This window comes from Panulirus ornatus, chromosome 10, assembly GCF_036320965.1.
Source record: "Panulirus ornatus isolate Po-2019 chromosome 10, ASM3632096v1, whole genome shotgun sequence".
Classification (NCBI taxonomy): domain Eukaryota; kingdom Metazoa; phylum Arthropoda; class Malacostraca; order Decapoda; family Palinuridae; genus Panulirus; species Panulirus ornatus.
Window position 1 is genome coordinate 36086947 of NC_092233.1, and position 15689 is coordinate 36102635.

Sequence of the window (15689 nt, forward strand, 5' to 3'; positions counted from 1 at the left end):
TTACTCGATCAAACCACCTCACACCACATATTGTCCTCAAACATCTCATTTCCAGCACATCCACCCTCCTACACACAACTCTATCTATAGTCCTTGCCTCGCAACCATATATTATTGTTGGAACCACTATTCCTTCAAACATACCCATTTTTGCTTTCTGAGATAATGTTCTTGACTTCCACACATTCTTCAACGCTCCCAGAACTTTCGCTCCCTCCCCCACCCTATGATTCACTTCGGCCTCCATTGTTCCATCCGCTGCTAAATCCACTCCCAGATATCTAAAACACTTCACTTCCTCCAGTTTTTCTCCATTCAAACTTACCTCCTAATTGACTTGTCCCTCAGCCCTACTGTACCTAATAACCTTGCTCTTGTTCACATTTACTCTCAACTTTCTTCTTTCACACACTTTACCAAACTCAGTCACCAGCTTCTGCAGTTTCTCACATGAATCAGCCACCAGCACTGTATCATCATATTCATATTTGTTTGCTTTCATCTATTCCTGGCACTACCTTTTCCCACAGGAAGCAGCATCAGAACCCCCTGCTCCAGTGAGGTAGTACCAGGAAAACAGGCAAAAAAAGCGACATTTTTTCACACTCAGTCTCTAGCTGTTGTCTGTAATGCAGTGAAATCACACCTCCCTATCCACATCCCGGCCCCACAGACCTTTCCATGGTTTACCCCAGATGTTTCACATGACTTGGTTCAGTCCACTGACAGCACTTCGACCCTGGTATACCACATCATTCCAATTCACTCTATTCCTTGCACGCATTTCACCCTCCTGTATGTTCAGGCCCTGATCGCTCAAACTCTTTTTTACTCCCTCCTATCACCTCCAATTTGGTCTCCTTCTTCTTGTTACCTCCACCTCTGATGCATTTTTTCCTCACCCATTCTCTGCATATGTCCAAATCAGTCTTATTGCAGTTGAATTTATTAAGAAAGGGGGTGACTGTGTTTTTGATGGGTTGATAAGGATATTCAGTGTGTGTATGGATCATGTTGAAGTGCCTGTAAATTTCAATAACATGAAATCCATCCAAAGATAAACATGGACATAACCAGGACATGACTGATTCTTATAAGAATCAGAATCTAGATAGGGAGAATCCCTTTCCAATAGCTTCAGGCATGGACTTTACCCAAATTTGCTTAATAGTTCACTGATCCAATTAGTCAAGAAACCTACTCTTGATAAGAGTATATTGGGTTTAGTTTTAACTACAAATGAGAATTGTGTATATAATGTAATAATGTTGAAGTTGGAGTAAATTTTGATATAAGCGATCACTGACAACTTACTTTTGAGGTCACTTTCAACACTGCACATAATGTTATTCAACATGATTGCTGTGAAAAAAAATTAAAGATGCTGATTTTAATAATCTGTGCACTCCTCTTGACAGACAAACCATGGATGATATGATTAATGGAAATGACTTGAACATAGTTTGGAAATTCTTCAGTGAAACCTTCAAAGTAGTAGAGGGAGCATTTGTGCCAATGTTTTGTAAACTGTCTACTTCTAAAACGAAGCTTGGATGGTGGAATGGGGAAGTAAAAATAAGGCCTTTCTTTTTAAGACAGTAGCTCATTAGAAATGCAAAGAGGCCAGTGACCAACATGACAGAGTAAGTAAATTCACATAGAGAAAGTAAGAGAGTTATACGACAAAGGAAAGGTCAGTATGAAGTGTATATTGCCGAAAATAGCAAAAGAAACCCTAAGGAGTTTTACAGTTATGTTAAAAGCAAGAGGGTCATTACCCAGTCATTGGTTCATTGATTACAGAAAACGGTGTCTTAGTTCAAGAACCAAGTCACCTATGGTAAAAATATTATCTGGCTTTTTTGCATCTGCATTTACAATCATAGGCAAAAGCCATGTCCCAAGTCCAGTTTCACTGATTATAGAGGAGACATAAAGGCTGAAGACATACCAGCATTAAACAGAATGAAAATGAATAAAAGAACAGGCTGTGATAAGTTTTATCCAAGGACATGAAAGAGGCATAATATGAGATAATTAAGCCTTTGACTATCATTCTATCTATATTTCTCATGCCTGTTCCATTTGGAACTCCCTCAAGGGGGTGACCATGGCAGCAGAGTCTCCATAACTAATGAATTCCAGAGCAGCTTCTTAACCCTTAGTGCCTCACCCTTAACAGGCCACTGGTAGAAAGCAACTCTAGTACAGTGTTTGGAGAGGCTCTTACCTAATGTTCCTAATGACTACCTTTATCTAATGCTCCTACTTACTACTTCTATCAAATGTTTCTACCTAATGCTCCTGCCTAATGTTCCTACCTACAACTTCTATCTACTTCTAACATTTTGCCGAAAGGCAAGGCTAGCGCAAAGTGCTCACCACAGGAGTGTTGTCAAGCATTATGTATGACACAATGACACAGAGAGATTGTATGTTTGTGGACAGAATGCCAGTAGTCCACATATAAGTGAGTTAGAAAGAAAAGATAGCTACCTGGGTCAGAGGAGTGCAACTTGACAACCACTGAAGTGCTGGCTCATTAAGCAGTTATCACTAAACCCCTAATACCCAGTCAGGTAGTACAGGTAATATACTACCCTGGTTATTGCCTGCTTACCAAAACTTCCTATCTTGACTGCTTTTGTCAATAAGTCACTTGCTATGGGAAAAGTTCCAGATAAATGGAAGTTTGTAACTGTAACACCGATATTCAAAAAAGGTAATAAATCACCACCCAAAAATTATCGTCCAATTAGTTTAATATCTGTAGTCGGAAAACTTATGAAAACCATCATTCAGTATAGAATTGTAAATCATTTAGAGGACCACCACTTATATGATTCTCAGCATGATTTTTTTGATGAAGTTACCCATGTCTAACAAACCTTTTTTATGAGGATATAATTAACGTGTATGATGAAAATATAGCAGTTTATATCATCAATCTAGATTTTCAAAAAGCATATGACAAGGTTCTGCATGAAAGACTACTTGCAAAAATTAAGTTACATGGCACTGATAGGGTTGTACTTCTTTGGATAGGAAATTGGTTGACTGTCCATAAACAAAGAGTTGTGATTAATGGTCAAGCCACAGAATGGTTAGACATATTAGATATAGTCTTGAGCCAGTTTCTCTTTTCCATATATTTTAATGGTACTGATGATGGGCTGTACTACAAAATATCAAAATTTCCTGATGATACAAAGGTGGGAAATAAGTCTACAAACTTGAATGTTTACTGCTTCAAACTGAGATAGACAGACTGATGGATGAGGCTCATCGGTGGCAAATGCATTTTAATATCAATAAGTGCAAAGTCTTACATATAATAGCCAAAATGAGAAGACAAGCCTTAGTATGAATTCTTGTTAACTGCAAAAGGTAATTGAAGAAAGAGATGGATGTGATAATCTCGGGTGAATTAAAACCAAGTAAGCAGTGCACAGAAGCCATAAAAAGAATGCATTGGTTCATTCCCTTCTTGAATATTGTATTAGTTTAGGTCATCCTACCTAAAGAGGACTTAGATAGAATGGAGAGAGTGCTGTGTCAAGCTATCAAGATAATTCTTGGGCTGAGAAATAAATCCTAAGAGAGCAGATTAAACAACTTGAATCTATTTAGCTTAGAAAAGCGAAGATTAAGAGGTGATCTAAGTTTTCCAAATTATCAAAGGCTTTGATATCTTGATCTTTCAAATTACTTAAGACTTGATTCATCTGATTTCATTCATAGTAATGGATACAAACTTGTGGGCAAATGTTTTACCCCAAATAAGGCAAAGTACTTTTTCTTCAACAGGATTCTTAACATATGGAACAATCTGTCAATCAGAGTGGTTGAAAGTAGTACTATAGATACATTTAGGAATAGACTTGCTAAGTATTTTGCTGCAAGTCCACGACTTACATTATTTGTTCCTCTTTATTCACACAGACAATTTTCTGGTTATTTTCTTTGAATTATCTGTATGTGTTCCAACTTTTACCACACTAATCTGTGAGTTTCCGATATCTTCTACTATCACAAACAGACTTGAAAGGAGCCACTGGTCTGTTGCCGTGAGAATTCCTTTGTATTTTCCCTTGGCTGATAAAATTCTACTCACTCTGGAAAATAAGTAAAGGATTATTGGCCTTTCAAAACAGCAATCAAAATTGACTTACTTGTACTTGATAAATTAAGGCATGGGCTCAGTGATAACTTTTGTCCATGAATTATTTGAATATTAAAAACATTATGCACCTTTCCAATAAACTGTATTTAGTGTATTCAGAAATACCATAATTTAAGGAGGTGTTTCGTGTAGACTTTGCTTTCTTATCTTTTTCAAGCTTTCTTGTATATTATCTTTTTATTGATTTTTATATGAATGAGCTCTGGAAATTTTAAGCAACCCATGTAATCTTTGGATAAGATTAAAGATCACTGTCTTTATCACCAATGTGTCACCCATCTTCATGAGTGAAGGGAAATCTGCATCTTTGGTAAGTAATACTTGACCTACCACCAAAGATTTAGGATCAATTTTATTCCTAGAAATAGTTGAATATAATGACAGTCTTAATTCCTAAATATTTCCTGCATCAAAATATTGTAAAATGTGCAGAAAAGTATGGTGTCCACAAAAAAAAAAGTGTCTGCCACCCCCTTACATTTTCAAAGGTGATGTCACACTTACATTTTAGGACTTTGTTATCTCTCCTTTGGCCTTGGTTACTATCTGTAGATGCTGAGCATGGAATTGGCAGTGTTCCATGTTATGGGTCCATAGGGCCTTAATCTGATTGAGGCAAGGCATTGATGAGGTGTTGCTGGAGGCAGCCACCTAATTGTTCATATAAAGTGCCCAGTGTGTCTAAAAATCTCACTTATGCCCACATTTATTTGCTTCCAGCCGAGAATTTGAGCTTTTTCCTCCTTAGAAAGGTAAGGGCCAATGTTTTTGAACCACAGATGGAAGAAATACTTCAACCCTAAGTTAAATTCCCAAAATAAGCTGCAGGCAGGAAGAGTGAAGAAATAATATACTTCCCTCAAGATAGGTATGAGGCACACTGAGGCAGATTCCTAGTGTTGACACCATGAGAAACACTAGTCTCAGTGACTTGATGTACAATGATTTCACCCTGAGAGCATCATATTCTGGTATCTGCAGTAAATCTTAGTCATGTATAGTCTTTGAAAATATATGGAGTCAGACAATGTTTTTTGTACCCATGGATAGTCTTTATTTCAGAGTACAGGTACACCACCAATTTTCCAGCAACTGATGGTTGGGTACCTCGTTTAGTCACGACAAAATTACATGAGGGAACTTGAAATTATTGCGGCCACCAGACTAGTTTACTGGGCGGCCACAGATGGTGTTGTATGTAGGGCACACTTATTTACATTCTTTACACTGCAATTTTGTGAGATTCTTAGCTTATTTTGCTTAAATTTAATCCTAGCCATAGCTTCTAAGACATATGAGAGCGTCAGTCATGGTGTCAAACATAAACACCAGTCCATATCAATCCAAGATAAAGTAGAACTGTTGAAAAAATGGACCATGGTGTTTCGGTGTATAAGCTGTGTTACATCTACAGTATTGGTTCATCAAATTTTTTTGATATAAAGAAGCAAAGGGAGAAAGTATTGAAATTCTATGCAGACAGTGATTCCAAGAAGCAAATGACGATTAGAAAAGCTATGAAAGATGGTAAGAGTACTGAGCATGATCGAGTGATGATGGAATGGTTTCAACAGCATCGGAGTGATGGAGTGGACTTGTCAGGTAGTGTGATAATGGACCAGGCTCAGTTGTTCCATAAAGAACTTAAATTACAACATAAGCGTGACTAGAGTGAAGGATGGCTTCAAAGGTTTCATGAATAAAGTGTTGTGCAGAAAAGCGGTCTGCAAACCATGAAGGAGCTGCCAAGTATGTGGACGAATTTGCAAAATTCATAGCTGATGGGCACCTTAGTCCTGAGCAGGTGTATAATGCAGATGAAACTGCATTATTCTGGTGATGCACACCTAGGGAAACATTAACAACAGAAGACAAAGAAGACCCCACAGGATTCAAACATTCTAAGGACAGACTTACCATCTTATGGTGCTCAAACATTTAATATTTGTTTAATCTAGATTTCTAGCAGTCCATGGTATACGTTAGACACATGGGAGATGTATAATTAGTGGGATAGAGGTGTGTTGGTGAATTATTATTACATGACCATGGTTGGTCTGGCAAAATGGTTAATCCAGCAAGGCTTTGGAACCAAGAGTGCCGGAAAATTGGTGGTGTATCTGTATATGGCTGTCATGAATGGACCTTCGAAAAGAAAACCTATCACAATTTGTCTTCCTTTCAGGAGCGTGCCCGTGCAGAAGAGCTTGGTTATGAAGATCCAGTAAATCCTGATTATGAGGCAACTACTGAGATGTATCATGACTGTCTTGAGGAATGCCTTCGCCGAATCAAATTTAATAAGTCAATTGGAGAAACACAGAAGGTATGTATGTAATAGCTCTGTACTTCGTTAATGACATACAATGTACCCCAATGTACAAATTTAGATATTATCAGCTCTCTTTTGTAAATGACATTATTATTATTATTATTATTAATATTATTATTATTATTATTACTTTTATTTTTATTATTATTATTATTATTATTATTTTTTTTTTTTTTTTTTTGTCTCCCGCGTTTGCGAGGTAGTGCAAGGAAACAGACGAAAGAAATGGCCCAACCCACCCCCATACACCTGTATATACATACGTCCACACACGCAACTATACATACCTACACAGCTTTCCATGGTTTACCCCAGACGCTTCACATGCCCCGATTTAATCCACTGACAGCACGTCAACCCCGGTATACCACATCGCTCCAATTCACTCTATTCCTTGCCCTCCTTTCACCCTCCTGCATGTTCAGGCCCCGATCACACAAAATCTTTTTCACTCCATCTTTCCACCTCCAATTTGGTCTCCCTCTTCTCCTCGTTCCCTCCACCTCCGACACATATATCCTCTTGGTCAATCTTTCCTCACTCATTCTCTCCATGTGCCCAAACCATTTCAAAACACCCTCTTCTGCTCTCTCAACCACGCTCTTTTTATTTCCACACATCTCTCTTACCCTTACGTTACTTACTCGATCAAACCACCTCACACCACACATTGTCCTCAAACATCTCATTTCCAGCACCTCCATCCTCCTGCGCACAACTCTATCCATAGCCCACGCCTCGCAACCATACAACATTGTTGGAATCGCTATTCCTTCAAACATACTCATTTTTGCTTTCCGAGATAATGTTCTCGACCTCCACACATTCTTCAAGGCTCCCAGAATTTTCGCCCCCTCCCCCACCCTATGATCCACTTCCGCTTCCATGGTTCCATCCGCTGCCAGATCCACTCCCAGATATCTAAAACACTTCACTTCCTCCAGTTTTTCTCCATTCAAACTCACCTCCCAATTGACTTGACCCTCAACCCTACTGTACCTAATAACCTTGCTCTTATTCACATTTACTCTTAACTTTCTTCTTTCACACACTTTACCAAACTCAGTCACCAGCTTCTGCAGTTTCTCACACGAATCAGCCACCAGCGCTGTATCATCGGCGAACAACAACTGACTCACTTCCCAAGCTCTCTCATCCCCAACAGACTTCATACTTGCCCCTCTTTCCAAAACTCTTGCATTCACCTCCCTAACAACCCCATCCATAAACAAATTAAACAACCATGGAGACATCACACACCCCTGCCGCAAACCTACATTCACTGAGAACCAATCACCTTTCCTCTCTTCCTACACGTACACATGCCTTACATCCTAGATAAAAACTTTTCAGTGCTTCTAACAACTTGCCTCCCACACGATATATTCTTAATACCTTCCACAGAGCATCTCTATCAACTCTATCATATGCCTTCTCCAGATCCATAAATGCTACATACAAATCCATTTGCTTTTCTAAGTATTTCTCACATACATTCTTCAAAGCAAACACCTGATCCACACATCCTCTACCACTTCTGAAACCACACTGCTCTTCCCCAATCTGATGCTCTGTACATGCTTTCACCCTCTCAATCAATACCCTCCCATATAATTTACCAGGAATACTCAACAAACTTATACCTCTGTAATTTGAGCACTCACTCTTATCCCCTTTGCCTTTGTACAATGGCACTATGCATGCATTCCGCCAATCCTCAGGCACCTCACCGTGAGTCATACATATATTGAATAACCTTACCAACCAGTCAACAATACAGTCACCCCCTTTTTTAATAAATTCCACTGCAATACCATCCAAACCTGCTGCCTTGCCGACTTTCATCTTCCGCAAAGCTTTTACTACCTCTTCTCTGTTTACCAAATCATTTTCCCTAACCCTCTCACTTTGCACACCACCTCGACCAAAACACCCTATATCTGCCACTCTCTCATCAAACACATTCAACAAACCTTCAAAATACTCACTCCATCTCCTTCTTACATCACCACTACTTGTTATCACCTCCCCATTTGCGCCCTTCACTGAAGTTCCCATTTGCTGCCTTGTCTTACGCACTTTATTTACCTCCTTCCAGAACATCTTTTTATTCTCCCTAAAATTTAATGATACTCTCTCACCCCAACTCTCATTTGCCCTTTTTTTCACCTCTTGCACCTTTCTCTTGACCTCCTGTCTCTTTCTTTTATACGTCTCCCACTCAACTGCATTTTTTCCCTGCAAAAATCGTCCAAATGCCTCTCTCTTCTATTTCACTAATACTCTTACTTCTTCATCCCACCACTCACTACCCTTTCTAATCAACCCACCTCCCACTCTTCTCATGCCACAAGCATCTTTTGCGCAATCCATCACTGATTCCCTAAATACATCCCATTCCTCCCCCACTCCCCTTACTTCCATTGTTCTCACCTTTTTCCATTCTGTACTCAGTCTCTCCTGGTACTTCCTCACACAAGTCTCCTTCCCGAGCTCACTTACTCTCACCACCCTCTTCACCCCAACATTCAATCTTTTTTTCTGAAAACCCATACAAATCTTCACCTTAGCCTCCACAAGATAATGATCAGACATCCCTCCACTTGCACCTCTCAGCACATTAACATCCAAAAGTCTCTCTTTCGCGCGCCTGTCAATTAACACGTAATCCAATAACGCTCTCTGGCCATCTCTCCTACTTACATAAGTATACATATGTATATCTCGCTTTTTAAACCAGGTATTCCCAATCATCAGTCCTTTTTCAGCACATAAATCTACAAGCTCTTCACCATTTCCATTTACAACACTGAACACCCCATGTATACCAATTATTCCCTCAACTGCCACATTACTCACCTTTGCATTCAAATCACCCATCACTATAACCCGGTCTCGTGCATCAAAACCACTAACACACTCATTCAGCTGCTCCCAAAACACTTGCCTCTCATGATCTTTCTTCTCATGCCCAGGTGCATATGCACCAATAATCACCCATCTCTCTCCATCAACTTTCAGTTTTACCCATATTAATCGAGAATTTCCTTTCTTACATTCTATCACGTACTCCCACAACTCCTGTTTCAGGAGTACTGCTACTCCTTCCCTTGCTCTTGTCCTCTCACTAACCCCTGACTTTACTCCCAAGACATTCCCAAACCACTCTTCCCCTTCACCCTTGAGCTTCGTTTCACTCAGAGCCAAAACATCCAGGTTCCTTTCCTCAAACATACTACCTATCTCTCCTTTTTTCACATCTTGGTTACATCCACACACATTTAGGCACCCCAATCTGAGCCTTCGAGGAGTATGAGCACTCCCCGTGTGACTCCTTCTTCTGTTTCCCATTTATTATTATTATTATTATTATTAACTATTATCATTATTATTATTATTATTATTATTATTATTATTATTATTATTATTATTATTATTACATATAACCTCCAAGGACTCTTTTTCCAGGCGTTCCTATTTAAGACAAGATTTGGCCACTTTGATGAGTGACAAATTTTCATTGTGTGATGAATACACTGGTTCACTAAGCAACAGTGAGCATGAGATGTGAACTCCTTGTTTAAGGTTTCATAACTTCAGATGTCGACAGTTAACTTTTAAAGCCAGTGAATCTGTTGCCATGCATAGTTAGATGATGTTTGGCAGGTGGCAGGTGTCTGCCCACCCTTTTTGGCTAAAAACAAGTTCTATTGCATTTAGACAAGGCTTAGTGCAAGGAGCATTTATGAGTTATGAAAAACCATAAAACGCAAATGCATAGGCAAGATGACGCAAGAACAGAGGAAGCAAAATGAAGATATAAAAGACAGGAGAAGAAGGAGACATGCAGGGAGTGCTCATCCTCCTTGAAGGCTCAGATTGGGGTGTCTAAATGTGTGTGGATTTAACCAAGATGAGAAAAAAGGAGAGATAGGTAGTATGTTTGAGGAAAGGAACCTGGATGTTTTGGCTCTGAGTGAAACGAAGCTCAAGGGTAAAGGGGAAGAGTGGTTTGGGAATGTCTTGGGAGTAAAGTCAGGGTTCAGTGAGAGGACAAGAGCAAGGGAAGGAGTAGCACTACTCCTGAAACAGGAGTGGTGGGAGTATGTGACAGAGTGTAAGAAAGTAAATTCTAGATTGATATGGGTTAAACTGAAAGTGGATGGAGAGAGATGGGTGATTATATTTGCATTTGCACCTGGGCATGAGAAGAAAGATCATGAGAGGCAAGTGTTTTGGGAGCAGCTCAGTGAGTGTGTTAGTAGTTTTGATGCACGAGACGGGGTTATAGTGTTGGGGGATTTGAATGCAAAGGCGAGTAATGTGGCAGTTGAGGGAATAACTGGTGTACATGGGGTGTTCAGTGTTGTAAATGGAAATGATGAAGTACTTGTAGATTTATGTGCTGAAAAAGGACTGGTGATTGGGAATACCTAGTTTAAAAAGAGAGATATACATAAATATACGTATGTGAGTAGGATAGATGGCCGGGGAGCGTTATTGGATTATGTGTTAATCGATAGGCGTGAGAAAGAGAGACTTTTGGATGTTAATGTGCTGAGAGGTGCAACTGGAGGGATGTCTGATCATTATCTTGTGGAGACAAAGGTGAAGATTTGTAGAGGTTTTTAGAAAAGAAGAGAAAATATTTGGGTGAAGAGAGTGGTGAGAGTAAGTGAGCTTGGGAAGGAGACTTGTGTGAGGAAGTACCAGGAGACTGTGAGTACAGAATGGAAAAAGGTGAGAACAAAGGACATAAGGGGAGTGGGGGAGGAATGGGATGTATTTAGGGAAGCAGTGATGGCTTGTGCAAAAGATGCTTGTGGCATGAGATGCATGGGAGGTGGGCAGATTAGAAAGTGTAGAGAGTGGTGGGATGAAGAAGTAAGATTATTAGTGATAGAGAAGAGAGAGGCATTTGGACGATTTTTGCAGGGAAATAATGCAAATGAGTGGGAGATGTATAAAAGAAAGAGACAGGAGGTCAAGAGAAAGGTTAAAGAGGCAAAAAAGAGGGCAAATGAGAGTTGGGGTGAGAGAGTATCATTAAATTTTAGTGAGAATAAAAAGATGTTTTGGAAGGAGGTAAACAAAGTGTGTAAGACAAGGGAACAAATGGGCACATCAGAGAAGGGGGCAAATGGAGAGGTGATAACAAGTAGTGGTGATGTGAGAAGGAGATGGAGTGAGTATTTTAAAGGTTTGTTGAATGTGTTTGCTAATAGAGTGGCAGATATAGGGTGTTTTGATTGAGGTGGTGTGCAAAGTGGGAGAGTTAGGGAGAATGATTTGGTAAACAGAGAAGACGTAGTAAAAGCTTTGCGGAAGGTGAAAGCCGGCGAGGCAGCGGGTTTGGATGGTATTGCAGTGGAATTTATTAAAAAATGGGATGACTGTATTGTTGACTGGTTGGTAAGGTTATTTAATATATGTATGACTCATGGTGAGGTGCCTGAGGACTGGCGGAATGCTTGCATAGTGCCATTGTACAAAGGCAAAGGGGATAAGAGTGAATGCTCAAATTACAGAGGTATAAGTTTGTTGAGTATTCCTGGTAAATTATATAGGAGGGTATTGATTGAGAGGGTGAAGGCATGTACAGAGCATCAGGTTGGGGAAGAGCAGTGTGGTTTCAGAAGTGGTAGAGGATGTGTGGATCAGGTGTTTGCTTTGAAAAATGTATGTGAGAAATACTTAGAAAAGCATATGGATTTGTATGTAGCATTTATGGATCAGGAGAAGGCTTATGATAGAGTTGATAGAGATGCTCTGTGGAAGGTATTAAGAATATATGGTGTGGGAGGTAAGTTGATAGAAGCAGTGAAAAGTTTTTATCGAGGATGTAAGGCATGTGTACGTGTAGGAAGAGAGGAAAGTGATTGGTTCTCAGTGAATGTTGGTTTTCGGCAGGGGTGCGTGATGTCTCCATGGTTGTTTAATTTGTTTATGGATGAGGTTGTTAGAGAGGTGAATGCAAGAGTTTTGGAAAGAGGTGCAAGTATGCAGTCTGTTGTGGATGAGAGAGCTTGGGAAGTGAATCAATTGTTGTTTGGTGATGATACAGTGCTGGTGGCTGATTTGGATGAGAAACTGCAGAAGCTGGTGACTGATTTTGGTAAAGTGTGTGAAAGAAGAAAGCTGAGAGTAAATGTGAATAAGAGCAAGGTTATTAGGTACATTAGGGTTGAAGGACACGTCAATTGGGAGGTAAGTTTGAATGGAGAAAAACTGGAGGAAGTGAAGCAGTTTAGATATCTGGGAGTGGATTTGGCAGCAGATGGAACCATGGAAGCGTAAGTGGGCTATAGATAGAGTTGTGCAGAGGAGGATGGATGTGTTGGAAATGAGATGTTTAAGGACAATATGTGGTGTGAGGTGGTTTGATCAGGTAAGTAATGAAGGGTAAGAGAGATTTTTGGTAATAAAAAGAGTGTGGTTGAGAGACCAGAAGAGGGTGTTTTGAAATGGTTTGGTCACATGGAGAGAATGAGTGAGGAAAGATTGACAAAGAGGATATATGTGTCAGATGTGGAGGGAACAAGAAGTGGGAGACCAAATTGGAGGTGGAAAGATGGAGTGAAAAAGATTTTGAGTGATCGGGGCCTGAACATGCAGGAGGGTGAAAGGCGTGCAAGGAATAGAGTGAATTGGAATGATGTGGTATACCGGGGTCGACGTGCTGTCAATGGATTGAACCAGGGCATGTGAACCATCTGGGGTAAACCATGGAAAGTTCTGTGGGGCCTGGATGTGGAAAGGGAGCTGTGGTTTTGGTGCATTATAATGACAGCTAGAGACTGAGCGTGAACAAGTGTGGCCTTTGTCATCTTTTCCTAGCGCTGCCTCGTGCACATAGGGGGGGTGGAGGTTGTCATTTCATGTGTGGTGGGGTGGTGACGGGAATGAATAAGGGCAGACAGTATGAATTATGTAAATGTGTATGTATGTATATGTCTGTGTGTGTATATATGTATACATTGAGATGTATAGGTATGTATATGTGCTGTGTGTGGACCTGTATGTATGTACATGTGTATGTGGGCGGGTTGGGCCATTCTTTCATCTGTTTCCTTGCGCTACCTCGCTAATGCGGGAGACAACGACAAAGTATAATGAAAAATGAATATAAAATGCAAAGCAAAGAGAGAGGCATATGAAAAAAATTGGGAAGCTCAAGGACAGGAGATGCCAACCACCTAATGAAGCACAATGAGCCCATAGAGAAGGTTGAGAGGAGGGCAAGCTTATTAGGTTTAGCAAGGTTGAGGGACATGTTAGTTGGGATGTAAGTTTGAATGGAAAAAAATCGGAGGAAGTGAAGGATTTTAGATATCTGGGAGGGGACTTGGAAGCAGAAAGGAGTTATAGGGTGTGGGAGAAGGCAAAGGTCATAGTTTGCTGTGTAAGAAGCATTTCCATCCCCTCAGATGTGTAGAGGAAAAGGTAGTTAGAATTTATGTATTTATGCATCTTGTTATCTAACGAACCAAATGTGAGCTGTTCACCCTCAAAACTGATTTTTCAAATCGTAGTTTAAAGGATAGTTTAATTGAAATAAGCAAAGATAATCAGGAAGCTTGTTTTCTGTTGGTTGCATTTTTAAAACATGCACCTTTAAAGTTTTTGGATGTTCATCAAGGTTCTTAGTTGCTTTAGGAGAACCCACCAGATTATTAGCAAGTCCCAGTTAAACAAATTAAGATATGTATGAAGAAAGTTTACCTGATATTTTTTGTCATGTTTCGTTGGTTTTTCACCGGTCTTTGTATTATTGTGTTGGTAGTTTATATTGTTAGGTTTGTCAGGAATTTTCAGTTTCTTTTGCAGGAGAAAGCTATCAAGATTATGGTAAGTAACATTCAATTCAATGATTTTTTTTAGAATGTCACTGTCATTTGTTGTCCATTCAAAACATCTTTCAGTTGTGATATCTTAGGTCAGACTTATCCAGTTAGTCATGGAGAGACCATTGGTTATATCTACGGAGACATAATGTATTGTAATTAGCCATTCAGGGTTATCACAGCCACATTACAATGATACTTTACTAGCAGTAGGCAAAAGTAATTGGTGAAAAAAGGTGTACATGTCTATGTCATGCACAGTTATAGAAGAAATTGCAAGTAGCTGAAGCACATTGCATAGGATATAGCAGTTGATCAGTGCCTTTTAAATTCATAATTATTAGCACCAGAATCTGAGGACATAAATGTACAATTGATGGCTGTGCAGTGTATAAAGTTGAAAAATTACTTTTCATAAAAGAAGCTTAGATCTTCAAAGATGAACTGTTTTATAGATGCTAGCACTATAGGTTTGTTACAACCACCATAATTGTGTGTTAGAAGCTCATGTTGAGAATTATTATATGGTTTTCCCATGAGTTATAGTTTGAAGGCCATTTAAATGCTACTCTGTAATTACAGTGGATTAGCTGTTCTGAATTAGGAATGTTGCAGTACCTTTCTTTATATTTTCAAAAGAACACAAAATTATTGAGTTCATGTGTTGCATATCATATTCCCTAAAACAAATATGAAGGAAATCTCTTACAATTTATTCATTCATGTCATTATCATTTTGGTTATTTCCCTCTTGCATATGAGATGATTCTTTTTTTCATTCTGTTATGAAGATTATACCTCACAATGATTAATTTGTTGCCAGATTGCCATCATGATTGCATCCCACAATGAAGACACTGTTCGCCACACTGTTAAAAAGATGAGTGAGTTAGGAATTCATCCTTTGGATAGAGTTCTGTGCTTTGGTCAGCTCTTGGGCATGTGTGACCATATCTCATTTCCCCTGGGTAAGTCCTTATGTAAGATCATAGTAGTGCTCATAATCCACACAGCAGTAATGATAAGGTAATTATTTTGCAGATATTCAGTATTTTTTTTTATTTGGGGGTAACATGCTGAACCAGCCCTAAATACTATGGTTATCTCTGGGGATGAGGAAAAAGAATACTACACACATCTCTTGCATGTTGTAAAACAGTGTTTGTCAGCCAGATTTGCTTGACCCTTGCATCTGGGTCTTTGTTCACTGCATCCCCCATTATTGCTACAGGTGTAAACAAAGAGAGGTATAGGGAGTTATTTTTGCCTTCAAATAAATATTACAAGTGTAAACAAAAAAGAATTGAATATGAGTAATATTTATTTCCTT

At 39.4% G+C, this 15689-nt stretch overlaps 1 protein-coding gene across 2 annotated transcripts in view; it reads left to right on the forward strand.

Moving 5' to 3' along the window:
* The window catches only part of LOC139750903 (proline dehydrogenase 1, mitochondrial-like), a 528526-nt gene extending 513122 nt beyond the window's left edge, over positions 1–15404 (forward strand). For both annotated transcript variants that reach the window (XM_071665786.1, XM_071665787.1), the window contains 2 exons: positions 6369–6509; positions 15183–15404. In XM_071665786.1, coding sequence (XP_071521887.1) covers positions 6369–6509; positions 15183–15389 — 348 coding nt within the window. In that variant the 3' untranslated portion in view covers positions 15390–15404. The remainder of the gene's footprint in view (positions 1–6368; positions 6510–15182) is intronic.
* Positions 15405–15689: the final 285 nt, after the last annotated feature.